The sequence below is a fragment of the Eublepharis macularius genome, chromosome 5 (assembly GCF_028583425.1).
Source record: "Eublepharis macularius isolate TG4126 chromosome 5, MPM_Emac_v1.0, whole genome shotgun sequence".
Taxonomy (NCBI): domain Eukaryota; kingdom Metazoa; phylum Chordata; class Lepidosauria; order Squamata; family Eublepharidae; genus Eublepharis; species Eublepharis macularius.
This window is the reverse complement of record NC_072794.1, coordinates 105,054,958-105,081,184: the sequence shown is the minus strand read 5'-3', so window position 1 is coordinate 105,081,184 and position 26,227 is coordinate 105,054,958. Positions and strand designations below refer to the sequence as shown.

At 41.7% G+C, this 26,227-nt stretch overlaps 1 protein-coding gene across 5 annotated transcripts in view; it reads right to left on the bottom strand.

Annotated features, from left to right (window-relative positions):
* Positions 1 to 22,242, bottom strand: part of BRPF3 (bromodomain and PHD finger containing 3) — a 28,128-nt gene extending 5,886 nt beyond the window's left edge. For 2 of the 5 annotated variants that reach the window (XR_008597095.1, XM_054981375.1), the window contains exons 1-10: positions 20,888 to 22,242; positions 19,929 to 20,085; positions 18,452 to 18,583; positions 17,915 to 18,043; positions 17,216 to 17,528; positions 16,554 to 16,820; positions 10,867 to 11,370; positions 4,440 to 4,533; positions 2,917 to 3,014; positions 2,385 to 2,482 (exon numbers count right to left, since the gene is read on the bottom strand). Coding sequence is in view for 4 of the 5 variants with exons in the window: in XM_054981375.1 (XP_054837350.1) it covers positions 2,385 to 2,482; positions 2,917 to 3,014; positions 4,440 to 4,533; positions 10,867 to 11,370; positions 16,554 to 16,820; positions 17,216 to 17,528; positions 17,915 to 18,043; positions 18,452 to 18,583; positions 19,929 to 20,085; positions 20,888 to 22,236 (3,141 nt within the window). In the remaining variant the exon portion in view is untranslated. Of the gene's footprint in view, positions 1 to 2,384; positions 2,483 to 2,916; positions 3,015 to 4,439; positions 4,534 to 10,866; positions 11,371 to 16,553; positions 16,821 to 17,215; positions 17,529 to 17,914; positions 18,044 to 18,451; positions 18,584 to 19,928; positions 20,086 to 20,887 lie in introns of those variants that run through there. The other 3 variants (XM_054981376.1, XM_054981377.1, XM_054981378.1) reach the window with 3 other exon arrangements.
* Between the last annotated feature and the right edge of the window lie 3,985 nt (positions 22,243 to 26,227).

Sequence of the window (26,227 nt, the reverse complement as noted above, 5' to 3'; positions counted from 1 at the left end):
ACAGTCATTCACCTTCTGAATACATTTAGAAAGGGCTCTTGCACTGTGCTATATGTGGGGCTGCCTCTGACACTTTGGCAGCTTCAACTGGTACAGTATGCAGCTGCTGGATTACTCACAGGTTAAAATTATTTCTTCCGTATTAACTGGGTGTAGATAACAGAGCTGGCTATTATCTTTAAATCAGTCTCAGACCAAAGTACTTATCTCCATATGACCTGGCCTGACAACTAAGGTCACTTGCTGAGGTCCTTCCCCCCTTCCTATTTTTGAATGTATGGTTGGTGCCTACTAGAGATAGGAACTTTTCTGCAAGGCTCCCCATTTACAGAACTCCCTCCTTTTAGATCTCTGCCCAGCACGTAATTTTCTTAGTTTCAGTCACCACATCAAATTGTTTTTATTCTCCCAGGCATCTGATATTGAACTGACAGTTTTATTCAATCTTTCTCCCCACTCCCACTCTCCTTCTGTGAAATGGGTTAACCTGTTTGATTACGCTGTATATTAACTGTGTTATTGATCTAGCCATGTTGTTAGATCTCCCAACTTTCTCATTATGGTGAAACACTACACATATTGAGATAATCAGAGACACAAGTTGAATGATATATCTAAGGGGTCCATTACTGATTGAAAGATGCAAGCCCTGACACTCCTATGATTCTCTTTGGGAATCATAAGAAAATAAGATAGCCAGAGCAGTCTATTGTATTTCCAATGGCCACTTGTACAGATCTGCTGCTGACCCGATATGCTGCTTTTAAAATCAAAGATGGCAATGCAGACCACTTATATGGTTGAATCCAGACTATATTGGCCATTTCCACCAATTCCCCCATCCCAATGCAAACCACACACCTCCAGTGTTGTTGCTCAGAATCCTCTATCTCCTAGGAGCAGCAGTTTGTGGAGATCAGTGGACTACAGTGGGAGGAGAGAAGCAAGATAGTTCTATTCTGCTAATGGAAATTTAGTCTGGATCCCAGCCAGAGACTTTGCCTTTATATTATTTCTTCCCAGCACAACAGATCCAGTCGTGATTATGTAAAACCTTGCAATATTTTCATGCATTGGTTAGGTCAGATATGTATAATGTCACCTATTTCTCCATTTCATTCTGGACCCTCATTATTTTAACTTTCTTTACTTCATTTTAGTTTGCATTTCTCACAGACTCACTAGATGTCCTAAGACTACTGGACTCTTTTTGATTTTGCTACTACAGACTAACATGGCTAACTCCTCTGGATCTATGTCCTAAGAAAGACTCTTAATGGGTGCTTTAAGACCTTATGAAGAGCCCTGCTAGATCAGACTAGTGTTCCATCTAGACCAGCATCCTGTTTCACACATCAGCTGACCAGCTGTCCTGGAGGGGTATGTTAAGCACAATTTCTTCAGAGAATGTCTTCTTTTCCCCAATTAACTGAATTGAAACCTAAGCAATAGACACTAGGCCAGTGATGGCGAACCTATGGCAAGCGTGCCACAGCTGGCACGCAGAGCCCTCTCTGTGGGCACGCGAGCCAAGTCGCCGATCGCTAGGTCCAGGGCTCATTTGGAGGGGGAATGCCTGGAATGGCATTCCAGTAGCTCTGAGCAGAGATCACATGGGTTTTGGCCCTGCCCACGTGATTCCTTTTCCTCAAGGCTGCCTCCCTGTTGCCCGTCTCTTTAGCAGCAGGAAGCGGAGGCGGCAGCCAGGCTGCTGGGGCTGGCTTTCTAAAGAAGAGTAAGCTGCTTTGATTTAACTTGCTTTACTTTCAGTCGTGGCTCTTGAGCGACGGGAGAGAGAGAGTGCATGCAAGCAGGGCTGCTGGTCTAAAGAAGGGCAAACTGCTTTGATTTAACTTGCTTTACTTTCAGACGTGGCTCTTGAGTGAGTGAGAGAGAGAGAGAGAGAGAGAGAGAGAGAGAGAGAGAGCATGCAAGTAGGGCTGCTGGTCTAAAGAAGGGCAAACTGCTTTGATTTAACTTGCTTTACTTTGTCGCGGCTCTTGAGTGAGGGGAAGAGGGAGGGAGAGAGAGGGGGAGAGAGAGTGCTTGCAAGCAGGGCTGCTGGTCTAAAGAAGGGCAAACTGCTTTGATTTAACTTGCTTTACTTTCATTCATGGATCCTGAGTGCGAGACAGCGAGACAGCGAGAGAGAGAGAGAGAGAGAGAGAGAGATGTTAATTAGTTGGGACAACTGTATGAGTTGTTTTTTCTTAACTAAAACCTCAGTATTCAGGTTTAATTGCAGTGCTGGCACTTTGAAATAAATAAGTTAGTTTTGTGTTGCAGTTTGGGCACTCGGGCTCAAAAAGATTCGCCATCACTGCACTAGGCCATCAGCATGTCATCTGTAGAAAGAAGGTACCGTGCAAATGAAGTGTACATACCAATGCAGGGTAAGAAGGGTAGCCACGACACTTTGCCCACACAAGCTCCAGTGGTTCTAGTTCAGTTTGCTCCTCAAAGGACATCAGTAGATTTCTACCTAAGAAGTTTCAATAGAAACTGATTTAGGACCTTCTTCAAAAGGAAATGCAAATCTATGGCTTGAGGCCAGCATTATAAGCATGAGGGTGAGGAATGTTCTATCCAACATATCACTTCTGCTTTGAATGTTAACTTAAACAGTGAACAAAATAGCGATTTACAAGCAATTTTGAGGGGAAGATAAACAAGTGGAAAATTCTACCTCCCAGTTCAGTCCTCAGAGTATGCAGAAACCTGGACACAGTCTGCAGATATGTCTTTGTGACAGGCATTCTGCTTACAGCTGGATCCCTACCCATGCCTGATCAAAAACAAGTTGCTTAGGATTTATAGCCTAATCTCCTCTGGCACAGCCAACAGAAAAAGAGCACCCATAAAAGACAGAGTCCCACCTCTCTGCCTTGAGCGTCACTTACACTGTTGTCTTCTCACCTGAGCTATTGTATTCCAAATCTCCATTTATACCATCCAAGAATGGGACCCGTGCAAGAGCAGGCTTTCCTCGGCTACGTTTGTGAGGAATCAGACCACTATGATAAAGAAATATGAAGAGAAAGGAGATCAGGTTAAGCCTTATCTCCAACATGTAGCTGAGTTCAGTCCAGGTTGTGCCATGGAGTGGAGGATAATATGGAGCTCGGCCATGGAAGTGCATTTGTTTTTTGGAGGTGGGGGTTACAATGCTACCGTAACATAAGAACAAGCTTAAGTCTGTGATTCCTCTGGGTCTGGGAAGGGATGTTAGCATCATTCTGTTACAAACACCATGTCTCGTGGGAGGCAAGAGCGGCAGCTAAAGCCATATAAATGACAACAAGCTCTTAAAAATAATTGCTACATGTCATGGTGGAGAGTGCTCTCAAGTCATAGCTGACTTATGGCGACCCCTGGTGGGGCTTTCATGGCAAGAGACTAACAGAGGTGGTTTGCCATTGCCTACCTCTCCAACCCTGATCTTCGTTGGAGGTCTCCCATCTAATTATTGACCAAGGCTAACCCTGCTTAGCTTCTGAGATCTGACAAGATCAGGCTCACTTGGGCTATCCAGATCAGGGTGCTATATGTCACAGGTAGTCTAATAAGTGGGTTGTTGGTGGTGGAAACACGCAGCTTCTTAGAACTGCAAAGGAGGGAAAGAAACAAGTTGATGTAACGCTATCTGGAGGCAAGGTGGGAAGGGTTGGAAAAAAACAGTTCAGGGCAATTGTGTTTCTATGTGGACTGATAAAGTGCCAAGCATTTCTGTCATGTTAGAAGACAAGGAAACTGGCATGGATTTTTACTCAGGCTGGCAGGCTAGTAGTAGGGAATAGGGATCATGTTTTAATGAAAGACTAGTTTTAAAAAGAGAAATAGGTCTGAGGCTTTCTTTCAGTGCTCTTGTTACCATGGGTCAGAAGATGGATTATTTGAAGAACTGAAAGAAAAATACAGGTTGATAGAAGTCACAGAAAACAAAGATGTCCAGGATACAAATGCAATGTAGGCATCAATGTTATAATTTATTTGGTACACATTACGCAGAATAGCCCTGCCCTGGATAGCCCTGGTGAGCCTGATCTCGTCAGATCTCAGAAGCTAAGCAGGGTAGGCCTTGGTTAGTACCTGATGGGAGACCTCCAAGGAAGACCAGGGTTGCAAAGGCAGGCTATGGCAAACCACCTCTGATAGTGCCTTGCCTTGAAAACCCCACCAGGAGTTGCCATAAGTCAACTATGACTTGAGGGCACTCTCCACCACCACACAGAACAGATGCCTGGGAGAAACCACTCCCTTCTCCATCTGCAAACCTGACACAATACATGCAGCTGACACAAGATCATGCTGCTAACGGGCATGTTCACTAGAGCGCTGACTATGCCAAGAAAGCCCTGCTATCATCTATTTGCAGAGGGGAAAAGGACTAAGGGGGATAAATATTTATTCTAAGCAAGACCTTTAAAAAGAGAGCTTACCTCAAAACATCACTCGGGAGACCACTGCCAAGGCCAGAACTGCACTCTGAGTCAGATCCACTCTCTATATGTTTCCTGAAGCCATTGGTCATTGCTATTGAGAAGAATGGACATGACAATGAGTCTCGCTGTGTGCACTGCACTTAAAAGATCGTTAGACATTAATTAACAGAAACAGAAGATCACAATTTTATTATGTACCTAACAAGGCCATCTCAAACAAATTGTTGTGTTCAAAGAATGCATTTAAGAATTAACAAAATGCATGAAATTCTTGTCCCCAATGACTGGACACAGTTACAGTCAAGAAGTGCCTTACAACAACTATCTTCTGGTTCCAGGCTAGTCCTCTTGCTTTTATCATTACCAACTGCTGTCCAGTGACGAAGAAATTCTCCTCAGCAATCCTCTGGATATCATTGCCAGTGGGAAAAATAGGGAAAGGCTCTGGATCGTATGAAGAGTTACTCCAGTCTAAGCCTATTGATTTAAACAGGTAGACTGGAGTGACTGCATAGCATTATACTGCAAGGCCAATAGCCACTGATGGACCTGTCCTCCATAAATCTGTCTACAGCAGAGTCAGCTAAATTAGTGGCCATCACCAGCAGCAAATTCCACAAGCCAATCACTCTTTGAGTGAAGTCATACATCCTTTGGTCCATTCTGAATCTACAGCCCATCAATTTCATTCAATGCCAGTGAGGTAACAGGGATAATAATGTACTGAGCTGCTTTAAAAATGTATACAGTATTCCACTTTCTCCCTTACAGCACTTGTTTTAAAACAATAAGCCATTATATGTATGTGTGCAAAAGGTGACTTCAAAAATTCATCTCAGGAACACTACAGTTACTTTTAAATCACACTCAGAACTGCAGACTATAACGTAAACTCATTGCTGTTTCAACTAAAAAAGCATGGCAACATCCATTTCACAATGCAAATACTAATTCAAGGAAATCAACAGCAAATTTCTGGTGCTCTTATTTTCCTCTTGTGCACTACATAAGGAATATGATAAACTGGGCAAAGTGGTTTTAGGTAAGTAGCTGCATGGTTCTGCAGTAGAACAGCAGGACTGGGGTCCAGTGGCACTTTAGAGACCAACAAGATTTTCAGGATATAAGCTTTTGAGAGTCAAAGCTTCCTTCTTCAGTTGGGACGTCAAAAAAGGCAGTATTTTTTGTGAGCACACAGAACACGTTTCTTGTTCTACACTACACTAACACTGACAGCACATACACCTGCACTGAGAACAAGCAGTAGTCCAGAATGTGATGAAGTATGAGATATGTGTGTAATTACATGTGACATGAACTGAATATATATCTGTCACTCTTCAAAACCATTTTAAGGATATACCCTTAATTCTCAGGTAAGCAGTCTTCAAAAAGTATAATAAACTTTATCAGACTTTTCAGAAATTAGATTGTATGGTGTGAACAGATAAACTAAAACAGAAAGAAGCTATTCAAAATATTTTCTTGCACCGTTTATGGATTACAGGGCATCTGTAAAAAAAATGGCTATTATAACACAAGCAACTGATTCATAACAAATTTAGTTCAGATCCATGGATTTGAGTTTACATATCACCAACAACCTCATTCCAAACAGACTGTCAGAATAATGGATATGCCTAAACCAGTTCAGGTGATAATGTCCTGAATGTACTATGAAGTCCAAAGCTTAAATCTCGTTCCTGATTATTTATGCATTTCTTTTATATCCTGCTTTTCTTCCATTATGGAACCTAAGGCAACATACAGAGGATCCTTAGGAGGTCTCTTATCTAGACATTGACGTATTTAGCTTCAGCAAGGATGTTGTATCCAGTGCCCTCAAAACATATTCTGATTAGTGATCTGATTAGTCATTTGCTCCCATTATTTTTTTCCTGAATAGTGCTACTAAATTTCACCTGGTCCCTCACCACAGCCATTGTCCCACCATGCCTCCTCAAGTAGCAAGTGTTTTTTTTTCTTTTTAAAATGTTCTGCTTTAAATACCAACTGCACTCCTACATATTTATACAGCACTCAGTCCCCTAGGGACTTCACTCCCTTCCTGTTGGGGATGTTTGTGTACATTTGTTTTTGCCAAAGCATAATCTCAGATGCTTTGCTCACCCATACCGGTCCACCCTTGGGTTTTAAACAATTAAACTCAACTGTATCATATTTCTTCCTGTTGCTTATTTTAAAAAAAGATTAAAAGAGTTGCTGTCAATCTCAAGAGGAGAAAGAGTGTGTTTCATGACACATGTTAAGAACAACATCAGAATAAAACACGACAAGGAAAGGCCAAAGAAAATGTTAAGAGGGTGAGCCATTCAGGCATGTCAGATGAAGACTAAAGAGACCCAAGGTATAAACGCTTGTTCAAGTCATGGAAAGCAGTGAGTGATCTTGCCCCAGCAACTGTCACTCAGCCTCACCCATTTCATTGGACAATTGTGAGGATTAAGTAAGAGGAAAGGAGAAAAGATGCCCAGAGCTCCTTGGAGGATAACCATGTAACATATAGGGAAGGAAGGAAGAAATGAAACAGTGAAACACAGACATACACTTTTTTTAAAAAACAACCCTACATTTCCACAAACTGGGTTTGGGCACAGCACTGTCCTCTTGGAGGCAGTTTGCCTGTGCAAGCACCTATGAAATGAATGTAAGCCACAGCGGTGCTCTAGTAAGGCTGACATTCATTTCAATTAGATTTACACAGATAACCTTTCATAACAACTGCACTGTGATCTCTGACACAATGAATATGGAATAATCCTGGAAAGCATGTTGGTAAGAGAAATCATATTCTGCTAGCAGATTTCTCACTGACTGACATGTTTTAGTGGCAAGGGAAGTGGATTGTAGCTGATGTTAAAACAAAAGCAGCTATGTTCAGTGTTGGAGAAGGAGCAGATCACAGAAGTGAGGTTGTCCCTGTTTTCTTATGGCATTCTACGAACATGATAGTATGTCTTCCTGGTGATCCCAGCACAGCCTGAGAGACCCCCTCCTCACTCTGAGTTCTCCTTACATTGGAGGAAGGGTGGTTTCTCTTTCTCCCTGTCAAGTGGAAAAGGTTCTCTCCCCTGAGTCCTTTGGCATATACAGAGGCCTTGGAGAGGGACTGGTTTCTCACTCTGCACCAGGTTTTGCAGCACCTGGAAGCAGCAAGAAAGATTCTTTCTTCTTTTCCCTGTAAAATTAGGCACAAAGTGAAAACCTGACTGCCCCTGCCCTGCCACAGCCCTCTGACTATGCCAGATAACTCATAAGAGAGGAGGAACTGAGGGAAACCATGAACAATGGAAAATGATCAAGACCAGTCCAAATTTGTGGACTGTCAAACAAATATTACAAAGTTTAAAACAAATAATCAAAGTTTAAAGAAAAGATATTTTGTATACATGTAAATATTACCAATACCTGTCTCTCCAGCAATGTCAAACATAGTTGGAATTATGGCACGGCTAACAGGGCCAAAGACTTTGCCCCAGCCAAAACTATAGGATGAAAATAGTTCAACAGATTATCTATTTCAGTCTCCTGAACACCAACTCTTCTATTAAATTCCTCCCTTCAAGTCTAATTTCAACTATTTCTGCCAATTACATTTTTATTCTTTTCCTTAGGAAATGTTTGCTGTATTATCCTAAGAGGAACAAGTAGACATGGACATAGCATTAGCCAAGCAGGAGGTGTTACCACTTCCACAACAGGCAACATCAATAGATGAACTGAAGCAACATCACACAAAGCTACTGCACTGCATTGGAGAATATGGAGAGCGGTTAACTTGCCTCCACAGCACCTTAAAGGCATTTCAGCCATCAGAAAACCAGCCATTATCAGCAGATATCCAGGACCTTATGTTAGCTGTACAATCTGATCACTGAGAACATATTATACCAGCACTACAGCTTATGCACTTCCACCCTACAGAATTTAGGCCCACTTCTCATTGATAAGCATGACTGAAAAATATTAGACTAGGTTAGTCTCTACCTATTTGTCTTCTCTATGTCCCATCAAAATATTCACTAAAGAATGCCCTCCCAAGAATTTCTTCTGCATGCAACAAGAGCACAAGACAAATGTTATCGGTGGTGGTCTTACAGGTGTGTAAACTGAGCACGTGTTGGATCTTACAAACAGATGCATATATATATAGGGAGTTACAGGAGGGTAGCTATGTTGGCCTGTAGTAGAAAAGAAAGATTCAGGTCCAGTAGCACCTTAAAGACCAACTAGATTTCCAGGGTATGAGCTTTTGAGAGTCAGAGCTCCCTTTGTCAGGTATCTCATGAAGAGAGTTCTGACTCTCAAAAGCTCATACCCTGGAAATCTAGTTGGTCTTTAAGGTGCTACTGAACCTGAATCTTGCTCTTGTACATACAGGCAGGTGTGAGTAAGCCAATATTTTCAACCTGATACAATGTCTGATATTTTCTGGACTGGATCCTGATACTGTTAAAGGCTTTCTCAGTATTTCCCATTTCTGATGATTTTTGTTCCAATATCAGAAATATTTGGAATCGGGTTGGGGAGCCTTTCACTGTTTACAGCTGGTCTGCAGCATAACAGCCCTTTAAACTAAAGGGCCATTATTTTCAATGAGAAGACCTCTCCTCCTTTTTTGAAAATAATGGCCCTTTAAAGTTTAAAGGGCAGGTGCACCTGAACAGCTGAGGGTGCTCTAAATAATGGGCAGTAGAGCAAGACTCAGGTTGCCAGGTCTACCATCCATTAAATGTTAAAGGGGTTTCACTTTCAGCAGCTGGGGTGGCTCTCCCTTCTCCTTTGCTACTCCTGCTGTCTGCTAAGGAGAGGAGAAACCTGCAGAGGGGCTGGGTGTGCCTCATCAGTGAGAATAATGGCCCCTAAAATACTGGCCTTTCAAACTTTAAAAAAGCATTACTTTCAGTGGCTGCGTTGGCTCTCCCTCCTCCGTCATCACTCCTCCATCCTACGAGGGGGAAGCCTGCAGCCTAATTAGGTCTTGCCCCAGCCATTAAAGAAAATGCCCCTTTAAAGTTCAAAAGGCCATTGTTTTTAATGGACGGTAGACATAGCCTCTAAATCCTGAGGTAAGTTCTACCATCAATTATTTTGAGCACCCCCAGATCAGCAGCACATCTGCCTTTTACATTTTAAATGGACATTATTTTTAATGGAGATATACTCGGCCTTCAGAGTTTGGAGGCCAGGTCTTCCTCATGAAAATAACGGCCCTTTAAAGTTTAAAAGGTAAATGTATCATGGAATGGTTAAGAACCATTCATTCATTCCATTCCTCTCTCTCCCACCCTACTCTTGCTGCTTCTGGAGGGAGGGGTCATTTGTAAAATTATCTTTTTAAAGGGAAAATTGAGAAGGGAAATATTGGGAGTATTGTTCCAATATTTCCAGAGCAACTTTCTGGAATAATGACAGTACTCCTGCTATTTAAGAAAACCGATAATTCCCTTCCCGACTGATGTTCACTTGTGAATCAACGTGCTGAGTTTTCAAATGATATACAAGAATGTGTGAACCACCCCTATGTTCTGGCTCACATTCAGATCAAAGTTATGTTGATTCCTATAAATAGGTGAAATCTCCTAGCACTGATGGCCTGCCTTAAGATTCTCTTGACTTGTCTTCTGCCATCAAACCAGTATTATCTTTCTGCAATTGAAATTTGTACTTTTCTGGTAATATAGCAGCACAAGAACGAAGGTGGAAGACGGCCTGATTTAAACATTTCAGAGGACTTGTTGTGCCCTAGCAATTTCAATACTGGTGCCAAAAGTCACTGCATGTAAAATAAATATAAACAAATAGTTCACAAACCATCTCATAAAATTGTGAAGAAACATTTATACTATATAAAATTCAGCAGAAGGTTGATAAAGGGTTGTGACAGTTAGCTAGTAAAGAAAAACTGCACTCACCTCCTTCAAGTTAAACTATTAAGTGCTACATTAACCTCCTAGCAGTCATCAAGGAAGAAAAATCCTAAAAAAGTTATATATTTAAAGATAATTCATCTGACTTCCTCCACAATACCAAAATCAAGACCTATGTAAGACCAAACATAATGACTGAACACACTGTGTTGTCTTAATAATGGTGGGTCTTAATAAAAGGCATTGCATAGATTTTTGACTTGGATTTTCCTATGGACCAACACGGCTACCAACTTTTAAAAAAAACACATTTCCAGACCGTCTTTCACTTCTAAACCCATAACTTCCTCTCAACAGTAAAACTAGACATTGGTGTTGGGATTTATGTGACAGACACTAGGCAGAACTCAGTTACCAAAGGATTCAGGGAAATGGTTGCAGCTATGGAGAAGAGTGAAGATTTCTTGTAACTCCTGCCCTGGGGATCTCTGGCTTTCCAAGACATCAGAGGAATGAAAGCTCAAGGGAGTCACCTGTCACTCCTGCCTGCCTGGGGGATTTCTCGTCATCGCTCTCGCTGCAGCTCCCACTCTTGGGCCGTTTCCGGGATAGCCGCTCACCCTCTATGCTGGAGGGGGAGAGCTGCCCACTCTGGCTGTGGTCCTCTCCATTCTCAAGGGGGCAGTCCAGACCTCTTTGCAGTTTCACCCCGTTCTTGGCTTTTTTAAAAAGGACAGATGTCCGCCTGCCCACTCCACTAAATGGAGGGCTGACAGAAGTGCCCGTGGCCTGAAGGGCCAATCCGTTCAGGCCGTTGTCGCTGAGCAAGCGCTGGAAGGCGTGGCTCTCCCTCTGCAGTGTCTTCTTATCAAAGAGCTCGCCCTCGGACTTCAGCCGCTTATGTAGTCTGTTCAAGGACTTGCTTTCGCTAATGGGTTTGAGAGTTGGAGGGTCCTGCAGAGAGTCCAGCTCCGATAGGGAGGGTGCAGGTCCTGTGGGCTCCAGGGTGGGGGGAAGTGGGGGCTTGGTGTCATCTGCTAAAGAGAAAAAGAATCTGCTTGAACATTTCAGAAAGTATGTATCACAGATTTCTGCCCTTTTCTATGGTCAAAGGTCAGTGGTGGGTCAGTATAACAATTAAATTTGTCATACACACTTAAAGGAAAACATTCAGAGGAGAAAAAAACAGTAACTATGACATGCTGCAGAAGAAGGAAAATACTCTCATCTCTCAAGAGATAGCTGGCATGCCTATAGTTTAATCAATCAGGTTGTCCAAGGCTACAATCCTATGCACCCTTACTTGGGAATAAATCACACTGAATTCAGTGGGACTTATTTCCTTGTAACCTGATTTAGGATTTTGCTGCACAACATTTATTTTCTCATCTTTTAAACACAGTTTTTAAGATCATCATCTTAATGAGCCTTGTGATGGCAGAAAGGCAGGATATAAATTTTGTAAAATCAGTAAATAAAATAAAATCATCATATCTTTCCGATAATTTAACCTCTACGCATCCCTGAATGATGTAGAAAGTTTAGAAGATATTGAATGAGGAGGGAAGGCACCATGGTATAGTCTGTCCTCATCAGATCTCGGACGCTAAGTAAGGTCAGTACTTGGATGGGGGACCACCAAGGAAGAATCTGAAGAGGGAGGCAGTGGCAAACCACCTCTGCTTCTTACTTGCCTTGAAAGCCCCTTGCTGGGGTCACCATAAGTCAGTTGCTACCTGACAGCCAATATGTATGTAAGGGCCTACATTCTGTTGTAAGTCAGTGAGTAACAGTCTTTTTAAACCTGCGTCTGTCTCTTGCACTAAGGTCACCAAAGATACCAGAGCTCATCAAAGAAGCAAATCTAGACTTGAAGAATCCCAGACCTGTGTTTCTCCCCTCTGAGCCTTCCTTTTTTCAGCCTGTGTCCAAGCACTTCATTCCAATTCATGGCCAAATGAGATGAGAGACTAACAACCCCACGGATCCAAAACAAGAAAGACTATCACCAATAATTATTATGGTTAATCAAAGTATTAAAATATGGCAATTTTTCTGTTCTGAAGCTCTTCCAAACCCTTCACTCATAGGTAATGATCTTCAGTATCTTGGCTGACCCTTCCCAGAGAGTAATTGATTACAAGTATGTCTTGCAGGAAAAAAATGTGTGCGGATAGAAGCCAAGAACTCTTCAAAGTGCCCCTCTCAAGTTATTCTTCAAAGTGTTCTATGGCAGAAACTAGGACTCTGGAAAGCTGTCCGCCAAGGTTCCAACAATTATTGACCTTCTACATCCTATTTCACTGGCCAGTGAGCTTTTTCTGTTGCTACAAAGTTGACTATTTGATTGCATAACCATTGCCCTCTTATAGAGAGCTTTAAAAAAATTTAAAATCTCAATATACATTTTGAATGTTTTAACTGTTTAGCCTGAGTGTTCCAGGAAATACCAAGAATATAGGTTGGATCCAAGCATCCCATAAACAGAGTGAGTTCATGTTAACAACTTTTACCACGTTCCCCAGGAGCCTGTCTTGCCCCCGCCCCCAAGTCTATGTTGAAGACCAAGGAATCTTCCAGAACAATATGCCATGTGGCACATAGAACCACAGCTAGAAATCTCTCCACTCCCTTGCTTGCACAGGAGAGTTCAAGCTCACAAAATTTGATCTGTTTGCGAAGAAGCCAAAGGGAGATTCCATACACTTCTTTCTTCTAGCTGTAGCATTCCATGCAACATGATATATTTTTGTGGAGGTTCCTTCCCCAAGTAGTGGATTTTAGAGGACAGAGGGAAGGCAAAGGAAAGGTGGTACTGCAAATTTGGTCCATTCATAGAAGCGTTGGATTCAATCCAATGTGCCAAAAGGTCAGAAACCAGAATGCAAACATGACTGCAAGGGGGTTTGGGGAGGGGGGAGAGAGAGTTTAAATCTCTTCTGCTCACAAGCTTGACTCAGAAGCTGTACCAAGAGGGAATGTTACTATTTGCCCTATCCAATAAGTCTTCCCCATTCCTAGCTGCTAGAGCAAGCATTACCTCTTTACCTCTTCCTTCCCAGCATGATACCTGCATACTTATTAGAGCTACTGGGTAGCAAGAATTCAAATGGATCTATCCTATAAGTAATGGAATCCTAAGAAGAATTACTCCAGTCTCAGTCCACTGAAATCAATGGGCTTAGACTCAAGTGACTCTGCTTATGATTTTACTGAGAAAGTACCACCATCCCTAGGTGGAGGATCTTCTTGATCAAGTAATTTTAAAAAGATTATGCATGTATTTCACTCTCCACTCTCACAGCGATATAGGAGGGAATGAAGAAGGAGCAGAATTTATTCTAACAGCCTGGAAGCAGATGCTAATATTGGTCTCCAGAGTTGAGAACACATTGACAGCCAGCACCAGATATTGACGAGTGTTTGTGACCACTTGGGAAATGCAGTTCTCAAAATCTAGCTAAGGAGGAGGAGATGGACTCTTGCTTCATTAGACCAAAATTATTGAGACATGCTAGTATGGACTGAAACAGGAAAAGTAGTTATGGGGCAGATCCCAGGCACCATAATGCATGTTGGTGGATATCTGAACATACTGCTACATCTACCAATTACAATCCACAGTTGCAATGTGTTACTACAACAAAAAAATGCCAAGTGAACTGGTTTTTCAAACTTTTCCTCAGCAGAGGTGGTTGGAAACATCTTTTACTATATGCTCCATGATCTGGTTCAAACACAAAAACACACTATGATTTGGAAATACATGAGTGAGCCTTCCGCTTCCATGACCCACCCACCCCTCGGCTTTCACTTACATGTCAAACTGCAATTACAAACCATCATTTGACACCTTACATCTAAATTAAGCTAACATCCCTTAATAAATGCTCCTAAATCCCTTTTACTTTTTTATCTTACTGTGGTTCCTTTTCAAGATTACAGGGCTACCTTGAAAATGCAGTTATTTTTATTTTTGGGATAGTATATTGCTGAGAACTGCATACTCAAATGGTGCATGTATCATACAAAAATGCAAGAAATTCAATTCTCAGTGTCAAATTCATATCATGTGCCCATACAAAACTGATGTTAATATAGTTAGGAGAGCTAAAGACAGATTTCTGTGAACTATTTGGCCATTTTGTGCATTATAAGCATTGTGAAACAGTTGCAGCTGATGCTTTTCTTTGAACTAGAAACAAAGGTTTGTGTATTATACTATTATTTCTATCATATTATTTAGCTATTGGTAGAGATTTCAGATTTCTTTTGTTGTTGGCACTACTCTCCCATGACCTGCTTGCACCTCATTCCAAATATATTTGCTTGAGGTAAGTAAATCTTGTTTCCAAGAAACTGCGCTCAGGAATGTAGCCTTATATCCCAGCCTTGCATTTCTTGTTAATTTTTCTTGTTTTTCAGAGGAACCAAAAGAGGTTGAAAATTCTAGGATAGGTTTTTTAAAAGACAGCTTTTTAAAAAATCAAGGATATGACACCTTGCTGATGCTAACTATGCTGCACTTGTTGCATATACTCACAATTAGGGGTGTGCGCTTCAGGTATCTGATTCGGGTAAAATATCCGAATCAGACCCGATTTGGAAAGCTTTGTTATTTCCGAATTGGGGCCAGCATGCTGGCCCTGATTTGGAAATCCCGACGCTTCGGAGGCCCCAGGGGTTAAGTTTAGAGGGCCCTTTTGCAAGCGGAAGGGCCCTTTAAACTTATCCATTTCCACCCTTTCCTCCCCACCCCCACCTACCTGGCACCGGCTGGAGGAGGAGGTCCTCCCGCCTCCCAGCTAGCCTCCAGTGGTGGCAGCCCTCTCTGCCTGCCGGCTGTGGCGGCTGCGGCAGGGAAGGCCCTCTCTGCTGGCCAGCCACAACGGCGGCAGCGGCAGCAGGGAAGGTCCTGTCTGCTGGCTAGCTGGCCAGCGCAGCATTGGTAGCTGGAGCCTGACCAAGTAAGGGGGGTTGGGGGTGGGAGGACGGGGTTAAAGGGTGGGGGTGGCCTTCCCCCCTCACTTCAGTATTCTCCGAATCTTTATGGAGCAGACCGAAGCAACTTAGAAACCTGAATCCGATGCGGCATGCTGCTTCAGATTTCAGGGTTTTTTCCAAAGATTTTTCCCGTTTCAGGTAAACCCAAAGTGAGAAACCCGAATATTTTTCGGGTGCACACCCCTACTCACAATCTTCCCCCGCCTTTTGAATGTAGAAAAACTCTTTATGGCCTCCCCTAATTATATCTGGTCACTTTGCTTCTGGTGTGAGGTTGCAGGACATTTAGGTTAGGCTCTGTACACACAGTTTTTATTTTTTTAATTCTTATTTTGGCCTCATTATATTCTGTTTTCACTTTTTCCTGCTTAATTCAACTTTATATAAGTTCTTATCCTTTCCCTCCAGATTTATTGGCAGTCTTATCTCTTTCTTTTTTCTTTCCTCCCCTCCCTTCTCAATCTTATCAACTTATTTACATAAGGGAGGTGAGAAGTCTAACAGTATGGCTGCTGACAGCCATCTCTTTTAACTTTATTTTAGCTTCTCTTCTTTTTTGAGGATCTATTAGATTGTGTTAAATTATTACAAGGAAAGAGGAAGATTTAAGATATTTATGACTGTGTGTGGGTGCTACTTAATTTGGTATTTATTTAACTATTAAGGTTTTCTAAAGTTGTATTTAACCAAGTTCTATTTGTCTGCGCTATAGCTATTTTTATCTTTAATAATTATTTAAAGTTATTTATATTTAGACTATTTAAACATCAGGATTTTTGTTAGCAGGGCATTTGTGTTTGGGGTTTTGAGTATTTTGAGTTTTGAGTATTTGTAAGCATGCATTTTCTCTACCAGTTAGAAAAAAAAATCATGGCCGAAATTGCAGTTTCGGGATTTAATTATTTTATATGCAAAAATGGGGGCTTTTCTATGATAAGAAAAGCTACAGACATATAGGAAGGCACCTATGTTCCAGGGACTGGTAGTTTGTCTGACTTTGCATTAGGCAATTCTGACACTATGCTCAATGAGGGCTTTTGTAAGTAAAGCTTCTCAAAGACAAGCTGAGATCACACAGATGCTCTGATCTTTAAGGGTTTGGTGCAGAGGCAAACAACAGTGTCACATATGCAGACAATTTCCCAGTGAAACAAGTGCCAATCAGCCTAAACCAGTTTCTCAACCCCTGTTATTTGTGCTCTTTGAAACCTCTTACTTTTCTCCCCATCCTCATCCTGTTCTTGTAGCATCTTCTCCAAACCCTCCTCCCAAGAAGCCAGGTCTCCATTTGGCATGGTTTTGTTCTGTTGCTGGGCTAGCTTCTGCCGGATGGAGTTGATTTCACGTCTCAGGAGGCGAATGCGACGGGTACGGGCACCACTTGACCGCATGGTGCTCACCATGTCCAGCTTTTCCAATAGTTCCTTCAGTTGTACCTCCAAGGAAAGGTGAGCCCGGTTCTCAGGAAGGAGAATGTTATCCACTACAGTAAGAAAAGTCATGGCATGAGTAGCCCAGCATTGAGACTTTGCACCTTAAAGAGATAGGTTATCTGACCTAGTCTTTGAATAAAGCAGTAAAAGCCATAATGATGCATGGTTCTGACTGCAAGCAAGCAAGTTGTATGAATTTCCAGGATGAGATTCCAAGAATATTTAGAACATGCATCACAGAGACAATGAGAAAGAGTGAAAATGTGCTGAAAGGAATATAAGAGAAGTTGGGGCCCAGATTAGGATTAGAAAAATTAAATGAAGGATATAGCCTTCAAAGAACTTTACTGAATTACTATCTATATTTATACACATGGAATTTTTAATCTTTAAATTTTTTTAATGGCCTTGTATTCTTAGGACAGAAACGCCAATGGAAACTCACCATCCTCCCAAGAAAAACGATAAAAATCATCTGTCTTTGGTGATTCAGGTAAGTGAATCCCCACTTCGGGGTCAAAGCCAATACTGTCAGCTTGCCGCCGCGCATGACGCAATATTGCCCCTCCAAGGTCTCTCAGTCGGACAGCTGCTCGATGGAAAATTGTGTCCTTAGAATTATACCTCATGCAGTTGGTAACAATGAGATTAAAGTCTTCTTCAAACTCTTCCAGTGTTCGGTACTGGTAGTAGTTCAGCTTCTGCCTCATGGTAGAAAAATCCATTGGTTTGGAAATGAATTCCAGGTAATCTGGAACCTAAACATATAAAACCTGTACAATTACAAAAATCATTTACTAGCCAACCAGGGCATATCCATCACAAGCCCTCTAAATGCCCTCTCAACGGCACTGGGATAGTGCACAAATGCACTGCAATCTCAGCTATATCCACATGATACCTGCCAGCTATAAAATGTCCTTGCTGAGAAGCAATACCACACATCCTCCAAAAAAAGAGTGCCCATTTGGGATGCCCTCTGCGTGAGAGCCTCAGAGATTTTCCTTTGTTTATGCAACTACAAGGCAAGTATAGCAGAAGCAGTCCAAACAATGCCTTGGAAACTATAGCATGTAGGGGCTCCAATTTCATCAGAACAGGCCTTCAAATCGATATTAATTACAGTTCTGGGTACAGTACTTGCCTCACTCAGGTTTACAGGTTCTGCAAAGATCTGGGCCGGATCCTTTTCCTGTAGCAGATCCAATGTTGTGCGGAGCAGTACATTGAAAGGTGTGAGCTGTAACTCCATAGCAGCTTGCTGAACCTTTACCTAAAAAAAATCAGGAAAGCAATACTCCACAAAGCTATCAAAGATACAAAAACCAAAGGAGTCCCCATCAATATATCTAATACCCTAGATGTCTCCATACTTAAATCAGTGGATTGGAATAATGTAAAGAGAAGGGAAATTTTAATTAAAGACAAGATAGCAATAACAAAACACTAAGAAACTATTGTGGAAAAACAACACTGATAAGTTCAGAGAGCCTTATAGGGTCCTAGTGATTAAGGATGAAAGTTTTCAAGAATCACAAAGCTGCACCCCATAGCAAGGAAAATTCTGTGCAGCTAAAGAGCACATTATCACAAACAGCTCTGGGAGTGTTTGCTTGGGCAGCAAAGTTACCCTGCAGCAAACTGAAATATGCCCAGGCTTGAGGAACATGCTTTTACTCACCTGCTCACGTTTGAGTTTCTCCCGCTTACGTATCAGTTCAATGAGTAGCCGTGCCCTTTCCAGGTCATGTCGCAGTTTCTGCCAGTATTTCAGTTCTTCCTTTACAGCACTTGTCTTTTCATCCTGCTCTTTCTGTGAAATGGAGATAAGTCTTTTGTTTTGCCTGCTCTCACTTCACATCTCTCCTGAATCAGCGCTCTCATCTTGTTTGCAGTTATTTGCAACTGGACTCTATACCACAGAATCTACTTTGCAAGCACCTTCATCCAGTTCAGCAGAAGCCTAAGCATATGTTTGGTACTGAACACCAAGTCTAACACAGGTTATAAGCATGTTTTGGAAAATGTTCTTAAGCATGGTTCACTGATCTTTCTGTAATTTTCATTCTATATATTTTTTAATTTTTATTTTTTCAGCTTTTGTCATATACAAATACAGAAGTAAAATCAGCTATTTCAAAATACATTAATAGTGTTAGTAACATTATATGGATCTTTTGATGTTCATCATGTTCTGAGGATTCTGCAAGTTGTTAATAATTCTTAAATCATGGAGCTTCAGTGTATCTGACGAGTTTTCAGGAAGCTGAAAAGCTAAATTATTTCCCTATTATCATGATCAATATCACATAATTTCCAAATGGATATTGTGCATCGTCCAGATGTCTCATTGAACAGTTTTGTAAGAATGTTAGGATAAGCATCTGGTTGGTTTTGTGGTTGAATGTCGTTCTCACTTATATATTCAAAGAAAGGGATCCATTTTTCAGTAAAGTCAGTTGATTTGGGGTAGGTATCAGCTTGCAGAACTTCATGTCTATATTTAACTGAAAACAATGCTCCACTGTTTTCAGTTCTTCCACCAATGACTATCAACTAAGAAAAATTACAGGGAATAATAAATATTGAGGACTAATTCTGCTCAGTTCACTGTTGTTAGTACATGGATATTGCAATAGCAGTGCTTATGACTTGACAAACTGCTAGATATGGCTCTATAGCTTTGAAAACGAAGGGAAAGTGTTTCTAACATGAAAATAAATGCAAAATTCTGCTCAGGAAATAAACACACAAAACAGTAAATGTGAGCAGAAGTCACATTTAACAAAACTAGAATACGATTTCAAAGAAAGTAAACGTTATCCTATGAGATAAGAACATTTTGATGAGAGACACATAAGCCACTGATATGTCTGCTTCACTCTAATTACATAAAAATATACATTGCAAAATCCTCTATTATAATTAGAGTGATACTTAAGCAATGAAAGACTGTACTAAGGAAGGGCGTGTAAGTTCCACCTCTACTACTCATTACAAATGTCTGCAATTAATTACCTACCTACTTCCTCTAGCCAGCAGTGGAAACTTCAGAATTGATTATTTCCGTTTTCTCCTGCCATAAGATTTCCCACTCAATTCAGATAATACTTCTCTGTCATACAATGTCAGGGTACAGTAAAATCATGATGTCCTACCTGTTCTGCATTCTTTTGAGACTGTAGGTGAGAGTGCAGCCGGCGTATCAGTGGGACTCCATTTCTTGACTGACGTTTTAACAGCCAGTAGTTGTGAAGCCTCTGCATAAATTGATTCTTTCTCTGAAAGGAGAGTCCACTGCATATTTTATTCAACCTATGGAAGACAACAGAATCAAGAGATCTCATCATGTCTATCCGTTTTCATTTTCTTTAAGAACACAGTGACACAGGATACCCTCCCATTTCAATTATGTAGTGCCCAAAATTGTAATGCCATATGAAAGCATATTCAGAACTGTACAAATATTGTAAGTTTACTAGAGGCTTTTCAACTATGAAGCTGTTGTTCCATTAGAAACAGCTCAACAGCGCCAACAAAGCTGCAGCAATAGGAAGAAAGGGAGCATTCAGCAACCAGCTACATTCAGATTGAGCAAATTACCTCACCGCATAGTGTTCATTCAGAATCATTTAAATCCATTGTCAATATAAGCAAATCCAGCTATAGTCTAAGGCAATTCTGTGGTTATGCTGCTTAAATGATAGATCCCATTGAAGTCAATGGGATGAGTCTGTATTCAGCCCATAACTAGTAAGTTATTGTGTTGGCACTTCATTTTCTTACTCTGTTCAAGAAATTTATTATCTATCACACTGTGGTAGATTCTTCCTTATGGCACACTTTGTACATAGAGCAATTTTTGTTTTCAAAATGTCCCTTGCCTTCTAGGACACAGTAGTTACAATGGTATCAGTCATAAGAGCTTACAAAGTCAACATAGCTATCACTCTGGCTCTGGCAGACTTAAATCAACCAATGTACTTGTTAAAGTGGGAACAGAATAGAAAAGATCTCACTTAAAAAGACAACAGGAGAGAAGTGTTGAACTAGTTTATGGATCAGCACAGAAGCTACGACCATGCTATTTTGCCCTTAGAGTACTTGTAGCACTCACCGGTAAGAAGGAATTTGTGTAACCGTCAGCAAAGGTGCAGAAGCACAGGTTTCCTTCTTTACCTTCTGCTTCAACTTCACTTTGCTCTTGTTCTTGGGAGGGCCCTCATCCTCTGTTTCATTCTTTGCAATCTCCTCCTCTCCTTCACAAACAGTAGCTGTACGCCCTTTCTTCACTGTGCCAGGAGGGGAATGTACTTCACAATAAGCAGTTTTGCGTACAGTGAATGTTGTGCCATTGAGGCTGGTCTCCCTCATGGGCTCAATCTTCATGAAGAGACCAGCCCTCTGGGCACAGGTAACATGGAAGGCAGTATAGCAATTCATCTTGTGACACTGGATAGCAGCCCCCATACCCTTCTGTTTGCAGATGCAGCAAGTTAGCTTCCAGCGAGCTGGTGGGATATTGTCTATCCCCTCAATGGGTTCCAGAAACACAGTGTTCGCAAAACAGACTTCAGGGATCCAGATGGCACAAACAACATGTGCCCAGTGACCATCACTGGTCTGTTTGAAGGCTCCACCTTTGTTTGGGCATAAAACACAATCAACTGGGCGGGAAGGGGATTGTAGGCAACAGCGACAAAGCCACTGTCCCTCAGGGATATAGGGCACTCCATAGCATTCCTGGTGGACTGCCAAGTTGCAAATGTCACAAAACAAAATGACATTGCTGTTATGACACTCATCATCCATGCAAACACAACAGACTGCATCTTCATCTATTAGAGTCTGCTGGGGCCCATTGTTGCGACTCTCCAGGTATGATTCCTTTTCCAACCGATCTACCAGCAATTCAAAAGTCTCTGCAGAAACTGACCCATAGCCATCATTCTTCCTCTTCTCATTGATCATATCAAGCCAAGCAAGATCCTCCTCATCCATATCGTACTCCACTTCAGCATCAATGTCCTCAGGAGGTTTCTCAATGTACTGATAGTATGCTGTAGGCAAGGCTGGAGCATCTGGCTGGCTGAGGGAATCAATCATCCGAAAACTGGGTTGGGGTAGATGGAAAGATGTCCCTGATGCATGTTTGGTGCCTGACTCCTTTTTTTTGCCTTTAGATTGTGTTTTCTTGGATTTGGAAGGAAACAGCGGCTGTTCACTGTTTTCTTTATTACTATTGCATTCCGTAATGTCCTGGGCAGTCAGTTCATCCTCTGTGATTATCTTTAGAGGATCATAAATGCTGATGCGATGGAGACGTCCATCAATATCAACCTCCACTATTCGCTGGGCCTGAGCATATGTCAAAGTCTCCCGAGTGGGTGAGCATTTCAAACTATATGGTGAAGGAGAACGTCTCCCTTCTAGGACCTGCTGGGACCTCCTGCGAGGTTTCCTCATAGCAGCAGCTCAGAAAACCTATGGGATAGTCCAAACAGAAAAGCAGTTTTAAATAGTGTTATAAGCAAATGTGAGCAGCCAAGATTCCAGAACAACATGGGGCCTGAAACTTTAGTTGATCCATTAGCTGGAATGAATTTTAATCAGTGATGCTGAGAGTTACTGGCACAGTTATTCTGAGGTGTTTTGATTGTGGTGCCTTAATGTAAGAGGGGGAAAGACCAAGTCAATAAGGTGCAATGATCATTTAACAGAAGATGCCTGATGTGATTCACCATTCTTCATCAAGAGAATTTGTTCTGTAATTATATATCTACATTTCCTTCTAAGCACAGGTGCACATCTCTAACTGTTACATGGACCAAAATCAATCTTGACTGGAACTAAGCAGACTGTATTGTGAAAATACATTACCAGTACCTTCCTGATAAATTTCAGGCAACACTTAGGGCTCAAACAAACAAGATGAAGACCATCACCTCTTTCCACAGATAAACTGCAAATCATGCAGCCTCAATTCGCATCAGGGTTGTGCAGGGAAAGGTTTTTTAAAAACCTTCAGCATCGACTCCATTTTGCTGTTCAAAACTTGACTCCCATTTTTGTTGTTAGCAGGAAAACACGTCCTGGGTATTGCCTATTGGCAGCCTGTCTAAGATTTGCCGCATCTTGTGGCACTGCTTCATTGGCACCCAGCCACCTGAGCTGGTCCCTGCTCAGAGTTGCAACAAGTTAGGGGCATGGAGTTTAGCAGTATCTGCTGAGTAACCAAGTCTGTAGTGGAGGCTGCATGCCACATCAAAGGTATTGGAGTGTTCTATGCAGTGCATGGGCCATATGTTGTCTACTCCTGTAGTAAGTCAAGTACTGAGGTACTCTTATTTCCAAACGTGTCAGAAATTACCTATTAAATAATAATTACACCTTATTGGCTTTACCGTTTTTGTCCCCCGCACTCTTCTTTTGCTTTTAATGTAACACTGCTTTGAATGCCACTTTGAAAGAAAATGCAACTTCAAAAATGTGTGAAATAAATAATAAATTGTATTTATATGTTATTGAGGTAACATCCAGAATTCTTTTACAAAACACTAGATTCATCACCTTTCAAAACTCTAATTGGTCCTGTAAACCCCTTTCATGTCAGATAAAAGTCAAGAAGTTCAGATGCTAAAATAACAATGAATTGGCTCTGGGCATGAAGAAAAACAGGTTCCATGACTGACACTTCTACACCTGAATAATTTGGACGAGAACGTAATCAGCTCATTGTCTTGAAAATGCTGAAATGAGAGAAGGGTAGCCTGGTCCTTGTACCAGAAAGAACACCAAGCCATTTCAGCTTGCATCTGCTTAAAAAGAACTCACATTTTCCAAAAACCACTGTTCTCAAACAAGTTATAGACATATGTAATTTAAACCATTAAAGTTATTTTAGATTAAGGTGTTCTGGGCTGATGCAAACCTACCACAGCTAGAACTGGGAACATCCCAAGAACTTAATTGGCCAGCTTCTAAAATATTAATGCTGACATTTAAGATTGTATATATTTTTCAACTCTATAAAGGGCCTACTTCCTAAAGATATTATTTTGGCAACTAACAACTTTAAATATTTTAACAATTATCAATGGCTTGTCAGAAGGGCTGTAAAAAACCCAACCTCTCTTTTCCTGATGAAGTTTTTTGGTTGTTAAATCAGTACAGCAAAAATAATAAACTGGCAACAATTCTTTGATCGCTTACTTTGAATCCTGCTGATCTCCAAATAATAATGCACAGGATCAGGCTGTTAAGGTATCAATCATATATAAATCAATAAACTCAATTTTTGAAAAGATCATGATTTTTAAAGCCCTTTAGACAATTAAACTTGTAACACATGCTATTTTTTGTCAAGGGAGAACATTCCACAAAGGGCTGAGTTCTTCCACCCACTTAGCCCTGTTTCACTGGCTGCTCAGTCCTGAAAAGGAGCTGCTTTCTGAGACATATTGACAGCCTATGAGTAGTGGAATTTTCCTGATTTGAAATATCTGTATGCAATAACAGAGGGTCTCTTATTGTCTTATTGTTGTTTTGTAAAAAAGTGTGTGTGTGCATGTGTATATACACACATGTATAGAAAGCTGCTTTGAATCCCACTTTTTAGTAGAAAAATGAGATAAAAAAACAACTAAATAAACAAAATGTTGACTGCTAAAAAGAGACTAGAAAAAAATGAAAAGGAACTTTAATAAAGAGAAACAGATTTCAAAGGAAAGATAAATGCTGAAAACTTAACAAAAGCAAATTGCACAAATAGTGAATTCAAGGATATCTGAAGAAAGAGTCACCTGCTAATCTATATCATTCAATTAAATGTATACTACCTTTGCACATGAGACAACTACTTATTTATTTCAGCTTCCATTTATATGAAAGTCTTGCCTAGGAAAAGAGAAAAGAATGTCTCAGGCTACAATTATATATGTATTTTTCCATGATGGTGCATGGTAATATTTAGGTTAGACTATTACAATGCATAATGCAGTTGGCTACCATTGAAGATTTTTAGGAAGGTACAATTGTTGCAGAATGCTGGGGCTGGAATTCTGACTGGCGGGAGTCATAGGGACCATCTCTCTCCAGCTAACTGTTCCATCTACACTAGTTCCTAATTTGCTTCCAGGCTAGGGATGCCAGGTCCCCTTACCCTCCAGGCAGGAGGTGGGAGACCTGGTATTCACCTTTTTAGATGTCTTCACATGTGCACTCTTGAGTTTTGACATCATCACGCAGGCCTCGTGCTGCCCCTGGGAGTGCTCCCGCAGAATGTGGGAGTGCTGCTGGGGCAGCACGACAGGCCCCAGAGTGTTCCTGCACTACACAGTGGGCCAATTTCAGCCTATTTGGGGCCAAAATCGGCACACTGCGGAGCACGGGATCGCTGCTGGGGCACTGTGACAGGCCATGGTGAGCTCTTGTGCTTTGCAGCGGGCCAATTTAGGCCCCCAATGGGCCTGATTTGGCCCATTTTGGGCCCAAATCGGCCCACTGCTGTCTGTGGGAGCGCGCTGCACTGCCTGGGAGCGCACCCGGGAGGCATGTTCCCCCACCCTTTCTCCCACCAGCCAGGTAAACAGGGGCAGGAGGTGGAGGGTGAGAGTGGGGGATCTTCCACCCCCAATGGAGGACTGGCAACCCTATTCCAGGTCCAATTCAAGATGCTGGTATTGACCTTTAAAGCCATACAAGACTTGGGGCCAGCGTACCTTAAGATTGCCTAAACCTATATGAACCTCGCCAATAATTACTGTCATCTTTGGAGGCTTTGCTTTGGTACCCCCACCACATGAGGGTAGACAGGTGGCAATCCAAGAAAGTGCCTTTTCAGTCATGCCACCAAAATTATGGAATTTCCTCCACATGGACATTAGTCTGGGCCCTTCTATCATTTACTTCTGCCAGTGGGTAAAAAAATTTCTTTTTTGTCTGGCATTCCCTGACTGATTTTCATTGATCATTCCTCCTATTCGTGGATAAAAGCGTATTTATATGCTTTTAGCACTCATCCCCCACCCCGCCCCTGCCCAGCAAACACCCTTACGATCTCCTCTTTGCAAATACCCTTGCCCACCCCCATGGCTCCCTTCCAAACATCCCTATCCTTCTCCCCCATCAAACGCCCTTTTCCCTCTCCCTCCCAAACATCTTCCCCCTTTTCTTACCTACAGGGGGCAGTTGGGCTGGGCCTGTGAAGTCTCACTGTGCTGGAGTATTGGAAATACGTGGTGGGGCAATGCACCCCAGAACTGGCTGGGCGCATTGCAGCCCAGCACTGTGAGGGAGTGTTGGTGCTTCCCACAATCCAGTGCTGGGTGGGTGTGACAGTGCTTCCCATGTATTTAGTATTTTAATATTCAGGCTGGATAGCATGCACTAAGTTTGTTCTCACATTTGTAACCTTTTGTTTCAAGAGCTCTGAAAATGCATAGTGGTCTATGGTTTA